The following is an 18245-nucleotide window of genomic DNA, read 5'->3' as shown; positions in this document are numbered from 1 at the left end:
CTTTTTCAACAATACCTGACCAAGCACTAATCTTCATGGACACACATACTAACACACAAACCACAACTCAGAGTACTGCGCTACTGTTAAAATATGCCAGTCATATGCTGGATACCCATACCCTATTCAGTGCTATTCTGCTGTTGAGCTAGGTCCACGCTTTAAGCAATTACTTGCATTGTGATCTAGACTAGTAGCAACCAATGATGCTAATTGTAGTCGCAATGGAGCCTATGTAGATATTTGAATTTCCAAAACTTTCTTCTATGCTGGGGGCTGGAACTCCTCAACGGTTGCTGCTACTTTGAGTTCTTGTATTGGCAACTCTCTAATTTCCACTGTGCTGCGGATGTGTCATTTGCCTCAAATCCCCAACGGTCGTGCTCAGGTGATTCACGTTTAAGAAAGCTGGCTGTCCTTGCTTACCTGCACGTTTCAGTAATCAGGGGTGAACCAGTCTTAATCCAAACTTGATTCCAGCCGGCATCGCTCGGACCTGTTTCCGTCCAAGACTTAAGTCCCGGTATCACGGCTGACGCAGACGGTGTCAGAGGCAGGGTTGTCAAAAAGCGGTTCTTTCCCTCAAGCTCTTTCCCCAACTTCTCACACAGATCTGTGCGGTATTCTGGAAGAGCCCTGGGCAGTGCAGTCAGATCCTGCAACGGTAAAGGACCTTTCTGTGAAGCAGGTAAATGCTGGGAACTGGTGTAACCAAGAGAGAGAACAGTTTTCTTATTTAAGGTCTCAAGGTTCAATGGTGCCGTTTGAAATGTTGTAGTACTTATTTCTTGATCTTGTTTGCTGATGCCATTGACTTGACTGCAAAATGCCCCCTTCCTCAGACACATGCTTACTGTAATTGCCATTACTAGCAGCTTCACGGCTAAAGCTCTCCTCGGACAATTCAATATTGGTGTATATATCACAAGTAATTGCATTACGTCATTAAGGGCCAATGGACCCTCCATTGGCTATGTTAGGACACTACATATTGTACTTAGAGGCAGTGAGATAAAGCACAGAGTTGTACTGGGGACAATGGGTATTCTCCTCCCAGTAATGACAGACCCTTGAGTAGTGGTACAGATGATGCAAGGAGGGGGTGGGGGAGGTCTTCATGGAATGTGACTTCCTGCCTCTCCAGGGCGGCGGAGGTGGCATTTATGAGGTTAAGATTCTCCGAAAAGCCTACACAGCGATGTGTGTAATTACTGTAGTTAAAGAGGATTGCTTCACGGTCTGAGACCAGTAATTACTAATGTACGCTTGTGCTCTTCTAAGACAATAATAGATTATTTTAGTCTTGTGCAAACGTTCAAACGTGCGTCTAAAATGTGTTTTTTTACTTTACAGGTATCCCATTTTATGAAGATGAAACTCTCGTGTGCCCTGGCTCTCCTTTTGGCTGCCCTGCATTGCACACTGGTAATTATTCTGAAAATATGCATGACAATATCCACCATTAAGTAGCAATGGAGTGTGCTCTGTAAAGAGACCCACGCTAAGGAAAATTCAGCAACATTTCATCCTGCGCGTTGTTGTGGTTGAGAATGACGCGACAGTGGTCGCCGTTGTGGGTGACTTGCAGATACCCTGCAGCTGTCTCACATGTAGGATAGATTTGTGGGAACCTGTGCCTGATGAGTGCATTTCAAGCCCTGGCATTGCAGTGGGCTGAAAGAGATATGGATGAGTCACTAGCGGAGGAGTATTGTGGACCTGGGAGACCTGCAGAGGGCCAAACGGATGCCACTTCCACCCCTGAAGCACAGCTGGGTGCCCCACCATTCAGGAGACCCTACGTTGCCCCAACACATGACTCTGGATAACGGGAATGTCAAGGTCCCCTCACCACGTTTAGTAAGAGCCCCTTAATTTTGTTTTGGGTCACTTGGATAGCCGAGTTCTTCCAATTGGCCAAACTGAGTGAACCTGGGTACATCACGTGATGTCCATGTCCCCATGTCTGTCAAAGTTAGTGGGAGGCTAACGTCCAGTATTAAGCCCTGCAAAACCTTTCCACACAGGGGAGATCCACGCTCCTTCGAGCTTATAACTTCTCCAGTTGTAGAAAGTATCCAAGAAATACAGCGGACCAAAAATGTCCCTCATCAATGCGTGTTGCTCATAAAACAATTGCAGTAGGTTGCCCCAAACTGCGAGGAGACTGGTCTTGGTTTTATGCCTAAGGCCCAACCAAGGTTAGGGTGGAGAAAGGAAGAGATGGAGGTATGGGTATGGTTGGAGTTACTGGCCAGGATGTGGGCTTCAAGAATAGAGATTTATAGATGGAGGGCAATAGTGCCTTCTTCGGGGTAGTATTTAACTAGACATTCTCAAAAAAGTTTGTTAATCAGGTGTTGTGAGTGCAATGGCAAATGTGCGTGTGTCTTTATCATTCAATTGCAGAGGTGTGGACATTTATTACCTGAAACCAGTGCCTGTATTACAGAAATGTTGCACTGGTGCAGATGCAATGAGCACTACAGCAACAATTGCCTTAATGCAAGAAATCATATTTGTTCAATGCATTTTTGCACCATCGCAATGGATGACCTAATCCTGGTATCAGCCATCCAGTGGCCAGACACATTAAAATCACATGGCAGGATAGACGGAAGACAAATAGAGGTCACATTTGTATTGGGGGCAGGGGGTGGCATGGTGTAAACCCAATAGAGATGTGATTCTCCTGAGCTCCCCAGCACTGAACCAAATTTAGGATCTTTGCAACATGAGGAGCCATTTTTAATGTTTGTAAACGGAGGTATCTGCAGTGGGATGGCCTGATGCTCAACAAGGAACATTTGGCTGAAGCAGAACTGGCAAGGACACGCAGAGCTGCGTCAGCGACCTTGGGGCAGTCGGCAAGATGACGAGCCTCCAAGATGGCAGACAGTGGGAGGCTGTGGATACAATCCACGGTGAATGACCAACAAAGAGTGAACGCCAGTGGCTGTCTTGCGAGGGGGGGATCTGTAGCCCCTGAGAGCTCACTGTCGCTCTTTCCCACCTACCCCCCCAGCAGAAGTCCATTGAACCCCGAGCGGTGGTTGGAATGGCTAGCACGGAGCGACGTTCGGGGGCTGGATTGAGGTGGGGGGTCACTGAAGATACAGCTGGATTGTTGGAGCGGACAAAGACTCAGTGGCAGGCCTGACCCGGAGGCTAGATCTTCGAGTGGGAGGCTTCTCGGATCATCACACCCTTTTGTGTACAATTTCTGAAGGAGACCCAGTATGAATGGCAAGCATAAACTGGAGGAAGCCATATGATGCCCCTTGTCACAAGGCGGATGCTGGTAGTACCTGTGTGCTATTGCCAGCAGTTCTCTGGGGTGGCCCAGGTTTAAAGTTCTTCAGGATGAAGCTGGAGAAAGCAAAGGAGAAATCTTTCTCTTCTATAAAATACCTGCTACAATCTGCTAAAACTACCCCAGCAGGTGCTTCAGGCCCAGTACAGTCGACAATGGAGGAAGACTCTCAATGGCAATTTTGCCCGGTTGCTGCAGACCATTCAAAAGTATATAGCGGCAACGTTACAGGAGCTGGAGGGTTATTTTCGTGAGTTTGTACAGAACATGCAGAATGTGGAACAATGCTTGGGAGATCTGGAGAATGCCTACTGTGAGGAGGAGAATAATCACTGCAGACTTGAACATAGGATTCAGGGCCTGGAGCTGCATCATAGATTTTTGGAGGAAAAGTTGAAAGATAGTGAGAACAGATCACGCAGGAGGAACATATTAGGATCCAGGGAATTCCTAGAGAAATAGCTAATCGAGACTTGGAGGCCTATGTTCAGGGCTTGGTTATGGAACTTCTGGGCGAAATCTCTGGGATAGATCTACCCTGGATGCCATACATAGTGCTTTTTTGAACTTTCAACAACGTAAGAATTTGGTTCTGGATGTCCTTACCAGAGTACATTTTTTCCAGAAGATGCAAACACAGGGGAAGCACATCACCCTTTTTCAAAAGTTGGCTCCAGGCGTAATCCAGAAGCAAAACAAAAAGGTGATGGCTGGAAAGTTTAGAATAAATCTTCACCTCTGGCATTGCTCTGGGCAACTTTCCAGACCACCGTTCTTTGCCTGCCAAGCCATTGCAAAAGGGGAAAGACCATATGCAAATCAGGCTTGGTCCCACTCCCAAAGGGGTAGTCCAGCCCAAACTGCTTGGTTACATCCCATAATCCAGAAGCGTCAGCAAATGAAGCCCCTCACTCAGAGGCTGCACAATAAGGTGATTCTGTAAAGATGGGGCTATCCCTTTTGGATCATCTTCACACATGAAGGGGTTCAGCATCAGTTTACTTCTCTCCAGGTGACAGTGGAAGTGCTAAAGATTCCGGAAGCAGAGATCAGGGGGGCAGACACAGGGGACTCCTCTGCTTCACAGTCAGACTGGAATCGCACTGGATCTCGGAAATCGAGGTGCAGAGACTGCCAGAGGTGTGAAGAGATAGAAGACAAAGGAGCTTGGACTCACTGGTGGCAAATTGAGGGGGAAGAGGGGTTTGGGGTTGGATGTCTGGAGTCCTGGGGTTTGAGTGGGGGGCATCAGCTAGGGCATCGAGATGGGCTGTTGCTGGCATAGACTCGAATATGTTGCAATGTTATATTTAGCGATGCATAACTGAGTGTGCAGTTGCATTGGGAGCGTGCACCCCAAATTAGGTGGTACACCTGATGTTTCCCCATAACAGGGTCTTTTTGTTATCTTGTACTATTCCAAGGCATGTTTGGTTGCAAGTGAGGGTTTGTGGTTTAATTGCAGGGCAGGATTCGATATCTTATCCCGTTGAACAAGCAAGGGCCTTGGAGTTTGAATGGAGGTTCAATGAGTTGGGTAGTAGGACTGGCCGTTCAGGGCCCCAGGGGTCAGAGGATTTTTATGATTTGGAGCAGGGTTTCACACAAGTGGTAGGCAGCAGGGGGAGGGTATTTCAGATGGAGGTGTTAAGAGGGAGAAAGTTTGGTTGTATGGCTTCTCTTAAAATAATCTCCCTGTCAGCCACCAGGAATCTCCGACTAGAGCTCTACAGGCCTCCAATTGTCTTTTTCTGTGTATTATCCACTCAACCAGCACATGGGGCCTCTCCCCCGAACTGAACCTAGGATTCGCACTATCCAAGCAACTTAAACCGCCTTGAAAATGACCCCTGAGGGTCAAAACATGTGCCGGCTACACAAATTAAAACACTTGTTATACTGGTAACAAAACTCAGTTTCTGACTTATTTATAGAAAGAAGATACTATCATCAATATTTACCTAGCGCAAATGTGAAGGTTCTCCAACCTTTTTTATGCGTTCTCATTAAGCCCTATTGGAATGAAATTCTTGCTCTCATAAAGTCTATCTCTGGGGTTGACCTTCCGCTGGATCTGCTGGTAATTTTACTGGGTAACGGGGATGCGGAGGGTCTATATAAATTGCCTAAGAAAAACTTCTAAATTGATTACCCACTTACTGGTGGGTGCCTGGGTCATTATACTTCGGAATTGCAAATCCAATTATACGCGGGGTGTTCGAGAGTGGTGGGCGAGTTTTAGCTTTGAGGCTGCAGTGAGTAAAATTGGGGCTCTCCTGAGGAGTGAGGTGCCACAGTATTTTGAGACTTGGAATCCGTTTATGCAGTTTGTTCAAATGCATGATTTTCCAGGGATACATGCCAAACCCCAGAAATTGAGGGCCTTCATGTTGTTATAAATGTATAATTTTGTGAGAAGGTGGTTATGCTTATATCTTTTGTTGTAAGAACGCCTTGGAATTTCATTTGTAGTTTGGCAGAATTTAGTGATGTCATTCACGGTTTCCGGGGGTTTGGTAAAAGGTTACAGAGGCATGTATTGTTCTAAAAGTAATGTACAATAATGTATGATTACTGTGACCAATAAAATATGAATGACAAAATACAATCCGTACTGGGATTTAAGAGTGCTTGATGAAGACAATTAACATTGATTATGGCCTTTTTCTATGTCTAATAAGAACTCAACAGTAGCCAATTTTTAAGAGAAATGAGGTGCACGGTTTAAGCAACGGGACTGAGCTAGAGAGAAGAGGCAGAGATGAGATGTTAGCAAGCAGGTAAAGACAGTGAGGAGGATTATATGGTTTGGCACTGCCATGTAAATCAGGACAATCTTTAAGGAGACAGAGTTATAGCCATGATGTCAGTAGACAACACTAATATTCATAACTTTGCTATTGTGTAACTTCGGTCCACTTCTATTTTTCAGATCGACAGTACCAGTCATCGTCATCGAAAACGTCCATGTGTAAGTGCAAGAGATTTTTCTTAAATTGAAGAAACAAATTAGGATTGCCACCTATGACCATTATTTCTGTTGTTCTAACTCTGTGTGGGGGAGGCATTGAAAATAACACTCAGTTGCACCCCAAAGATTACAGGAAAACATATTTGCAGACATTGGTGACACCTGCACGCCCACACTTTGCTGAATGGGCAGATAATGCTTGTATTCATGAATTTATTTACCAGAACAATCCATAGACCATTCCTGCAAGGTTTTATTTTGTCTTCTTGTTACCATCACTATTGTGTTTCCTCATCCTATGCATTGGTCCTTCTCACACTACCCAACTGTGGTTGATAAGGGCCATATTGTATTAGCAATCCCAAAGTAAGCCCTGTGGAAATATTTTTCTCAACCTTTCTTGAATTACCCTTGGTGTATTTTGTAAAGGGTTTTTTATTACCTGACTGTCGTGGAAAGCAATCCTTGTTTTTTGCTAAAATAGCCCACTTCTGATCTGTGGTGCTTTCATGCCACAACGGCCACACCAGGCATCTGCAAGAAACAGGCATGTACACATGAGCAGCATTAGGGGTCAGAAGTATGCGCCCATTGCTGTAACCTCAGCAGCACTCAATGAAGAATTAATGTATCCAAGATCATGTTTGATAGCAATAGTTGTTACTTAGTGCAACACAACAAGACATCATAAACATGTGCCTGCAAGTGCAATATAAAAAAACAAGTTATTATTATTGTGATAAGAGTACTGTAGCAATATCATATTTAACTACTGTTTGAATCCTGATACAAAATACTGCATTTTGGAAATCATTTAGCCACAAATAAACAAAATCAGTAAAACAACCATTTTCAAACTCAGAATTTGTGTATGATGGTTTTCCCTGCTAGACTAGTATCACAACTTACGTAGACGTCCCCAAAACAATGACTCCACAACCACTTTCCATTCCCATGGAAAATAAAGCCCTCAAAAATGAGCTGAATCCCATAAGGTCAGTGCTTTCCAGAACAATGGACTCTCAAATAACCTAGAGTGATACTACCTTATTAAACTGTGCACTCCCCACTCAGCAGGATAGAGGTGCAGATAGGAGGAAAGGGGAAACCCGAGGTGTGACATCTTAAAAACCTCAAATTCCAAGTTTACTGGAATGTACTGTCAGTCCCATTATCCTTGGGCGTGTTAACTTGGATTCCAACCAAATAGAAGGATTAAATTAGCAATCAGTCAATCAATCAACTACTTATATAGTGCACTTACATCGAGGGCATCATGGCACTTAAAAGCAGACGACACCGAAGAAAAACTAAAAGAAAAGAAAAGGCGAGGGCACCATAAAAAGGAGAATCTCGCTTTACCGGAAAAGAAACGTTTTGAGGCTTTGTTTAAAACATTGAAAATCCTCCGTTCCAAAGCTTCGCTCGTCACCAAGAAATCTCAACCGCCCAGCCGCTCCTTCCTTTATTTGGGTATATGCATAAAAGCTGCGTTTGAGGATCTCAGGGGTCGGGCTGGAGTGTATCTGTGCAATATCTCCTGAATGGCCAAACATCCTTTGGCATCAGTAACAACCATTGCGCCGAGAAATGCAACCAAAACAGACCTTCAACTTAACCCTTGCTCCTGGACCTCTGGGAAGGGTTGTGATGCCCCATGGCTGTAACAGAATAGCTCTTCTCATGTCTGTTGCATTGCATTATGTTGTGTTAGAGACCATGGCAATAATCCCTTCATCAATATCTTGTTTCTAACTTTCAAACTTTTATCCTGAAAATCTCAGCTAAAATCTAAAAACAGCAAACTCTGACGCTTTTCATGGAAAATCTCGTGTAACTAGATTTCATATTGTCAAAAACCAGAACCGCAATATGTCCTTGGCTCACCATATCTTCCATATTTATTTGCCGGTAGTTTAATACCTTCTTATCATCGACGGACAATGAATTACCTCTGAAGGAACCTTTATTAAAAAAATCTCTTCCTGAAACCCTCTGCGATTTTGTTTGCCCGCTCGTGGAGGGAACCCAGGATCTCGAGTTTGGAGTCTATTTTCCAGAAGCTCTGTCTGAAGGGCTGCGTCCCGAGTGTTTTGCTCGGCGTAACATTGGAATCAATAGGTGGATTTACAAAGGCTTTGTACAGGAGCAGGAATCCCACAACTCTAGCAATCAGCCCTTCTTTTTTAGGCTTCTTTGTCATTGACACCCTTTCAGCAAGTTTCCCCAGGACCGTTCCCCAAGATGGATGCATTGACCTCCAACTCCTCTACTTTCTAATGGAGCGCAGTCATGGGCTTCAGGAGAAGCCTCTCCCATCTTGACACTCTCCAATAATCCGATTTCCGCTCTGGTGTGCCTGCTTCCACATCCCCATCTTTGCTTCGATGTCTGGGCCTGAAAAGATGTTTGTCTAAATGTCATCTCTGCGCATTCCTAAGAGGCATTAGAACATCTTTATGAAATTCTGGCCTTTCTCTGAAATCCTCACTGGCTTTCTTCTATCGTCCTCTGCTGAAAAGTAGGCACATGTTCACAAGCCTCCAGAGGTTCATGCTGGTGGTATGGAGGCAACGTGAGCAGTACTCAGTGAGACTTGTACCAATATCACTATTTATCTGTTTTATGGCTTTGTCTGTTTTGATTAATTCTGGCTTTGTAGCCTCCAGAAGGCCCTCTGTCAATCCCAGCCATACTGCCTCTCCTATCTGTACCCATGTCTGTGGCAGGCCCTACCATCAGCCAAGTCTCCTCCAGTGGGATCATTGTTTTCACATGGCCCCAACAGAGTATTCTCCTGCTTCCAAGCATCACTTCCTTGCAGTCTAACAACATTGACTAGAGCTGCCAGCTCCAATCATGCCCCTTGCACTGCAGAGCAATCAACACCAAGTTTCCTTCTTGGCATCAGCTATGAACAGCAACATCTGGGATGTCCGGTACCCACAACATCGGGGGTCACAAATGATACCTCCCCCTGGGGCCACTATGATTCCTGCTGACTCCTTCAATCACAGAAGATATACTATTCCTTCATCAGTTAGCAGCCTCAGCAGTGAAGGCACGCCACAGGCCCTCAGCCATTTCCTCGTTGGCTCACAGCAAGCTCCACCACCTCAAAATCCCCCACTCTCGACAAGAGGCCAATTTCAATCCTATTTGGTAGATGGAACGTGTTACGATAAGCCCATGTTGCATTCGCTCTTCTGCCTCAATGTGCCCCTGTACACAGGCCCTCTCCGCTCCTTTTCTTCGATGGCGCCTAGAAACAGGAGGGAGAGCAGGCAGACCCCTACAACAGCTGCTCTCGTCCTCGACGCACTTGGTTATCATCTCGTGAGGTTATAACAAGGTGACAATGTCCTTGCAAGCTGTCTGTGAGGTCCTTTTCACCTGGCACAACTACACTTATCCCAATTTAGGGAAAGGCAAATATCCCACAATGACGGTGGCTCAGTGGCCTAAAAACCGAAATTGTATCACACTTTTTCAAGGAAAGAAATCGGTTCCACTCAAGGAAGCAACACAACTCTTTATGTTAAAGTAAGTGTAAGAAAAAGGTCCAATCCACATGGAAGGAGAACCACAGAAAAAAGGATATTCAGTGAAGCGTGGCAACCCCATCCCACCCCACTCATGTGAGACCTCTCAGGGCCATTAATCAGAAACAGGGAATTCTGGGACCTCGCTAGATCAGGAAGGGCTGGCTTCACACGTCTGTTTATTATCAAGCACCAGAGATTTGCCCTTTAGCAGGCCATGTTTTGTACTTTTCCGATGCTCTGTACCGTGTGTATATGTGAGAAGAACCCGTACACTGCTGTCCTATCTGTTTTATCGCATGTAGGATTCCTAACCGGGAGTGTGGCACCAGGGCTGAGAGGCCACAAGCAATGTGTAATCCTTTCCTCTCTAAAGGCAAAGTCTAATATTAGTGCATAATGTTTTTTTAATGTAACCCGATCATGAGTATTAAAAAAAAGAAATAGGCAAAATAGGTTAGAAAACATTGTATTGTACCCTCTTTGTATGCAGTAGAATCTCCACTTGTAACATAAGCAATACTTTGCTAAATGCACTCAGGGACTCATAGCTTCTTTAAGTAGAACACTGAGAGTGCCACATCATTTAGCCATACAACTTGCATCTGTGCTCCTACAGCAGGACCATCTCCGCAACATCCCTTATAAGGACACTGGATGTAACCGTTCTCGTCGGGGTGCCAGGACACTGGATGCAACCGTTCTCGTCGGGGTGCCGCTTGCAGCTCTTTGATGCTGACCTCCATCTAACCTTAGGGATTTTCTAATATCAGGGCTCCCTGCTATTTCACCTGCCCAAGATCTAGTTTTCCCCATCCCCCCTTAGATACACCTCTGGGATTTATTAGTCTTTATTATGGAATATGGTCAAAGGCTTTGGTGACATCTGCACGGGCACGCTGAAGAATTCTCACCTGATCGAACCAGCGGTTCAAAGAGTTGAATAAAAGTTCTCACACATCTTTGATAAACGTTCTTCTGTGCGGAATCGTGTGATCTGCTGGTCTCAAACTATCCCAAGACATGGAGTGATGTCTTCATTGCCTGGGAAGGGCTGGCCAATTGGTCTGCAAATTCCAGTTACCCCCCGCCTCACCCTTCACTCCCCTACTTCCATCTCGGGTCTACTCTAGAACTGCCTTTGTCTATCCGCAGTGTCCCAGTGAATGCCTCTAAAGTCCATTAAGATTGCAGAATGCAGAGACGGTGTTATGGTTCTCTTTGAAACACTGTGCCTCCAAATGCATAAACCAAATCACACATCATGTATCAGCCTGTGGATTACACAGTAAGGTTTCAATGGCAATTGTCTTTCATTTTAATAGCAGATAGCAGGTGTATTACTATATTGAGAGCAGAACTACCCCCATGTTAAATGTCATAGGGCATAAAAGTTATTCATTTCTAAAAATAAAATGTCATAACTCAACTAATATTGGCTGCCGTCAGGTTCTGTTTCCTGATTCACGCCCTCAGATCTTCTGGGTTCATATGGTGGTGTTATTATCCATTCCCTAGGTTTTCCGGTCACTCATGTTTAGCACTTCACCTTTACCCTAATCTTAAAACACTGACTATCCTCCTTTGTCAAGAGCTCTTGCTCTTTCTTGGTCTTCCTCCATGCCCTGCTCCACATGCCCTTGTAGACTCACTACGTTGCTCGCCATACGCGATAGATGGGATGTTTGCTTCAGCATTTGCAGATATATTTCTTGACTCTCATTCTACCATAATTTTTCTAGTTGCAAAACGAAAACGTTTGTCACTTGCCTGTCACATCCTTGGAGCTCTTTAAAGGTCTCGTGTAATTCCTGATAGAATTTGTGTCACCTTACCTAAAAGTGTATTGCTCCCGTGATGCCTTGCTTTTTGATTGAGAGCTCACATTTTAGGGGAGACCAGGCAATGGTATCCGCATTACGAATCTGCCCACCAGAACCCTAACACGAAACAGAAAGGGTGCTTTCCTTTTTATACTCCACTCCTATTCGAGTGGATCCCTGGCGTTCTTCCCAGTCAAAACCTCCAAGAGGTCCATACAATGCCTGCCTCACCCAAAGTTCTTACAAAGTACTTTGCTGATGTTGCCCTGCACAATGTGTGACCCTTAAATGTTTGACACAATACATTATTTGTTGCTTCCATTGTTTTTAGCCGCCAACCCTGATTATAGAAATAAATGAGGTTCAAATATGGTATAGTCATAATATACTGGATGAGATATTAAAACATATCCCATGTTTAAGGAGAAACGTATAACTCTTTGCTATGTTTGTTTATTATTCAACAGATTAAGCGACCCGTGCAACCTGCTCTAACAACTACACAGAGAGCACCACCACCAACAGTGATGACAACCACAACTGAACTAACAACCACAACATCCAGGACAACTACAAGAACTACTCCCCCAACAACAACTACGCCATCCACCCCAAGCACAACATCAACATCCACAACTACCTCAACTACAAGCAAGTCCACAGTGCCAAGTACAATTTCAAACGCAAGCACAACGGCCAGCACACCACCCACAGAAAGCACAACGTCAACAGCAGGTTCCACATCAACAGCAAGCACAACGTCAACAGCAGGTTCCACATCAACAGCAAGCACAACGTCAACAGCAGGTTCCACATCAACAGCAAGCACAACGTCAACAGCAGGTTCCACATCAACAGCAAGCACAACCTCAACAGCCAGCTCTACTGGAACGACAACGACCACAGAGATTACAACAATGGCCAATCGTGGAGATGCACGAAGGAACCTTTTCTAGGTTGTTGTCATGTACGAAAAAATCTCTTCAGAATCTGGTGAGAACGTGGCTCAAGACGCCCACTCAAGCGATTGCACACAACTTTCAAAATTCAATGTAACAAAAATATTCTGCAGCGTTCCCAAGATTGTCCTGTATGATTTTCTGTCAAATATTGTAAGACTAATGACTGATCAAATCAACTATTTAAAGCTAGCATAAATATTCAAATCATTGTCCATTAACTATCGTCAAGGGGCGCTTTGAATTATCGGGGACACAATGGCTGCCTGTTACTAACGGTTCATAGATGCAGGACATCTTTCAAGCTTATTGTAGAGTTAGACTGTTGAAAAAGCCACAGATAGACTTCAATTACCTTCAACGAATCTCCCATCCAGCCTTGGTAAAGGGAATGGTTTGAGAAGTGAGAGGCATATCACTACAGTCGCCTCCTGGAATGTCCTCCTATTCGACAGTATCAGTCAGGGATCGGCAATGGCGCAACACAATCTAGTGTTGCAAGTTACACTGGACCTCTTGAGTCTTCTAGACAGACCAGTAAGTGTATAGGTTGTGCTCTTCGGGTTCTCAACGGCCTGTCACATCTCTGAGCATGGAAAGCTCTTGCCGGTTCGATGATCTTAGATGGACCTGTATGGCGTAAACCTAGGGTAGGCCAGCTCATTTCCCCAAGTCCTCCCTCAGCTAGGTCTTCTATCACCAACTAGATTTCACCCAGCCCCGTCCCACTACAGGGTACCTCATGGTTTGATATCATTTCTCAATCTATTTAATATCTGTACGGAAAACAAACACATGAATTCAAAGTTTACTTAGTAATTGGTAGTCTGCTTGTCAGGTATTGATACCTGGATAACGGTTGGATTTCTGGAGCTAAATCCATTTTAAATAACGTTCTATAATGTAAGACAGAGATCAGGAAAACCTACATTCAGTCCTGTCAGTAAGAATCATCCTGGAATGAAGTCCAAGTTGAACCCTAAAGTCAAGTCCCAAGTCTTCATGCTTGACTTTGAGCTATCTTTAGCAAATCATTTGTGACTGTTGTCAAGTTCATGTCTGCACCAGTTTCCATGCCGAAAAGCCTTGCCGTAGGTTTTCCTCCATCTGCCCCATTCTGGAATGGATTCCTTGCATGGAGCATGAACCCCAGTGAAAAAACAGGACCACAGGTGTCCCTGTTCCAGTCAGGGAATCCGCATTGGCAGAGAGTTAGAGGTAGATCTCTCTTCACTGCAGGTGCCTCCCTCTGCAATGGCCTCCATGCCCCTCTCAAACTTCAGCCTGACCACCCAAAGTTTCGGAAACAGCTCAAGACTTACCTTTTCTCCTGTTTTCTCTCTCTCTCCCTCCCCTGCTACCCTCAGAGTCTCACTGGGTAACAGGCTCCTCCATGATCAGTTTCCCCTGCACTGCCACCGGGCCTACAGTTCACTTAGGGACTGTAACTGTAACAGTCCCCTTCCTCCGTACACTTACCCCAGGCCGTGCTACCCTGGCTGCACTTATCCAGAACAGTGCTGCCCTGATTGCACTTCCTCCTCCCTCTCCCTGGCACTTCCCCCTCTCCCTTCCGCCTACACTTTGTATTGTCGCACTTGCACAATATGAACGACACAAGGCTTTGTAAGATTGTTTGTCTTGTCCTCCCTCTGTCCTCCCTCCCTTGTCTTGTTGTGCCTTGAAACACTTGTGAACATATATATCATATCACATCATGGCTTTCTGCGGGATCGGTTTTCTGAGCTCTGTGGAGTGGTGTTATTCGGTTGGACTGGATGTGTCACCACCTTCTAAACAGCAGGGGGAGTCTGTCAGAAACAATTGCCATGATGAATGCCATGTTTTTTCATGGTGGACACCATACTGATCCCTGCTGTGCCAGCTTGTGGTATCCAGTTATTGCATTGAATACAAAGCATTGAATGCAAAAAGCATCGAAAAAAATGCATTAAAAAAAATCATTGAATGCATTAGTTTCAAAGGTAAAGGTTTTATTTTAAGTATAATGGATTTTAAGGGGTAAAAAACAGGGCTTATGGGGGCCCCAATAAAAATGAAATGAAAAAAATGCATTCAATGGTTTATTTAGTTTCTTTTTTTTAGATGCTAAGGCATTCAATGCTTTGGCATTCGATGCAATCACTATAAACCCCCGCTTGTATGCATCTTGAAGATCCATTCAGATTTCTGCACTGAGTGGAAACAGGCCCAGAAATCGGTGCTGCACCCACATCCCTGTACTTGATTCTGCCCCATGAGGAAAATAAAAAAGATTCTGGGGATAGGGATGCAATCAGTGTCTTTTCTGAAGGACTGTCCAGGGCTACCAGACTGAGATTCTGAGGGGCTTTTTTCAGGCTTTCTATGGACTTTATTCGGAGGGTGCATGGCTTGCTCTTGTGCACATTGTCCATGTGAATTATGTTATCTTAGACCTGCCATGATCCGTCATCGCATGGCTCCAGACACTTCTGGACTCTGGCACTAAAAACGTGTGTAGGGCAAGAAGGTTGGACCATGCTGCCGCATTACTGCATCATCTTTATTGTGCCCCAGTTGATGTAAGGGCTTCTGGGAACGGTCTCTCCTTACACAGAAGGCCTACTCCAAGCTAAGGAGTAAACCTATATGGCCAGAAAGCTCAGACCTTCATGGAAGGCGGCCTCAGATTGTCAGCCTTTTTATCAATCAATGTTCAGAAATTCCCCGAAATCAGTCCTGCACATGAGTATACCTGTAACAATTGATTTACGTGTTATATATTATTGCACAGCACAGTTGCTTCTTTCCCAATGACATTTTTAATGGAAAATTATTTTTCTATGTTTTATTTAAAGCTCTTTCATGTTTTTCGAGGTGTGATGTTTATAGTGTGGATAACGTGTAAATAGGAAAATAAATTAAGAACAGCTAGCCTGTCATTTTCAATGAAACCCTGTATTTTGCGTTTGTGTTTGTGTACTCATGTATTCCTTGTGCGCTCAGAGCCTAATTCACAAAGGCTTGCACGCACTGGAACAAGCCAGGTGACGCCTGCGAGTTTCCCTAATTTGCACCTTTTACCCGATTCAAACAAGCTACAATTGGAGCAAATCTGGAGATGCCTGGGGAAACCATTTGAGAACCACATTTGCACATAGGAATCTCAAAAATGCTCCAGGCATCTCCAGGTTTGCTCCAGTTTTGGGCTTTGTGAATTAGGTAAATCAGAGATGCTCTCCGGCATCTCGTTGTTTGTCCAGTGAGAGCCTTTGCCCGTCAGGTCCACAGTATGCAAACATGGCAGCTCGTTTGAATGGGCTTTGCATTGGTGCATTGTTGCACATGCTCTAGTTGACTGTGGATAGGCTGTTGTTTTGAAGTTGTTCAAGCTAAAGTTACAACGATCATGAGTGGCTTGCAAAGGAAAGCCAGCAGTGATGAACGGGCTCAGGGAAGGAAGCAGGAGAGGGAGTGAAAAGGAGGGTGCATTACAATCCCTATATGAAGGCAGCAAGTGGAGATGTTGGGCAGCACATTGCATAGTGTTCCTATACTATGCATAAAATGAGGCGGTAATTGGTGTTAGATGGCATTATTGGCTTTTAATTTGTTTGGGTTTGGCAAATGATGCAAGCAACTGGAGATGTGAGGCTGTAAATTAAAAGATGGTGACCTGTACCATCCTCATGTTGTATTAACTACCCTAGTTGGGGCATTTGAGGCGGCACTGGGCATTTGTTAGCAACAGCTGGAGAGGTGAGTCTGTGGAGTACATTTGGTGACTATACCGTACATGTAACGTGTTTATTTTAATTTTTTACATTTGCATAGCGCACAAAGCAGCCCGTAGACATCGCAGTGCTGTTGCAAGGAAGTATATATGTTACTTAGCTGCAGAGGAGAGATACATAACGGTGTACGAGGTTCGTGCGGTTACAAGCGAACCTGGTACATAAGTTACTTGGTTAGAGAGGTCAGACATATAGCGATGTACGCGGTTCGAAGGGTTACAGGCAAGCTTCCACGGTGAGCATGTTGCCCCCGAACTATCCTCCCGAGCCAAAATGCACTCCTGGTGGATGGCAGTACTAGGGCATTTGAGGCTGTAAGTAGCATAAGATGGCAAAATGGTGAGTATATGCCAAAGAAAAATGGTTCTGGGTAACCATCACGCTAATGGCATCTCTGCTTAGTGCAGAGCCACTCATTATAAATGAGCCTGTAGTTTGATTCTCAGATATTTCTATTATTTATACTCAGTGCCAAAACTTTGTTAAAGGGGCGTCAGGTTTAAGTTGCACTAATAAAAACCGATGAAATTCAATGAAAAAACGTTGTTAAAGGGACGTTATGGTTACAAGTAAAGCCGAAATCCCCCAGAAATGTGCTAGTTATAGTAAGCTAAGCAACCATAACTTACGCCACCACAGTGCACTCCGCAGACTAACACCCAGGACATCAAAGATGACATCACAAATGACATTGATGACATCAGTGATGACATCACATATGAAATTAATTTTGATGAAAAGTTCTTACAAGAGGTTGTGTTTACAATGTTGCTAACATGATGTCAGGAGTGATCAGAAGACCTATCATTAAAAACTTAATGTATTAAAGAATGTACTCATCTAAACAAAATATTAGATTGGAGTGTTGTTGTTGTTAATACAGGAACCTAATCATACATACATGTAAGCAATGGCTGCAGCATGCATCATAGAAGTGAAACATGTTCTATCTTGTAATTTTGGCTAGTAATATAATAAATGCTCCCTTACCAGAGTTTTGAGTAATATTAAACATGGAATAAATACCTAATAATTGAAGAATTACCACATACCTGTGTTAGTACAAACAATACATATGAAGACCCACAATGCATACAAATTAGAGGCACATACAGAGAAACTAAAGTATGGAAGAAAGAAACATCACCAGAAAATGTCAATAACATTAAAGTTCCTCATCATGTATGCAAATGAATTGTGTGTTTGAGGCTTACCTATTGCCCCATATATATCCACCATGAGCTGAGACCAAACTGTAAAGAAAAGTACTTCAAGAACATACTGGAAGGTTAACGTATAGATATATATAGCACCAATTTTCAGATTTTGACTGTCAGTGAACAAAACCACCTGTCTTACATATGTCAGTGAACAAAAACAAGTGGCCCAGATATGCGATGTCATCAGAGATGTTATCAATGACATTTGTGATGTAATCTTTGATGTAATGGGTGGTAGTCTTAGTAGTGCACGGTGGTGGTGCGAGTAATGGCTGCTTAGCTTACCATAACTGGTGAATTTTTGGCGGTTTTCGGTTTTACTTGTAAACATAACGCCCCTTTAACAATGTTTTTTCACTGAATTTCATACGTTTTTGTTAGCGCAACTTAACCATAATGTCCCTTTAACACATTTCTTTCATTTAATTTTATCGGTTTTTATTAGTGCAACTTAACCATAACCTCCCTTTAACAAAGATTTTTCACAACATTTCATGGGCTTTTACCAATGCACCCTAATTTACTACAACTTCCCAATATATTTAACCCCAAAATAGCAGCATTTCCGGCCGATGTAGAAAGTTTGACCTTAAAACTGTGCCATTCCCCACCTCCTACCAACATTTTTAACACTTATACAA

The 18245-nt window shown here is 44.0% G+C and overlaps 1 protein-coding gene across 1 annotated transcript; it reads left to right on the top strand.

Moving 5' to 3' along the window:
• Window positions 1-518: 518 nt before the first annotated feature.
• LOC138515834 (uncharacterized) lies at window positions 519-15544 on the top strand. Its single transcript, XM_069630580.1, has 4 exons — window positions 519-688; window positions 1354-1425; window positions 6246-6284; window positions 12117-15544. The coding sequence occupies exons 2-4, from the start codon at window positions 1366-1368 to the stop codon at window positions 12603-12605; spliced, it is 588 nt and encodes a 195-aa protein (XP_069486681.1). The 5' UTR covers window positions 519-688; window positions 1354-1365; the 3' UTR covers window positions 12606-15544.
• Window positions 15545-18245: the final 2701 nt, after the last annotated feature.

This window comes from Ambystoma mexicanum, chromosome 6q (assembly GCF_040938575.1).
Source record: "Ambystoma mexicanum isolate Mex_15411 chromosome 6q, UKY_AmexF1_1, whole genome shotgun sequence".
In the NCBI taxonomy this organism is placed as follows: domain Eukaryota; kingdom Metazoa; phylum Chordata; class Amphibia; order Caudata; family Ambystomatidae; genus Ambystoma; species Ambystoma mexicanum.
This window is presented reverse-complemented; position numbering and strand designations above follow the sequence as displayed.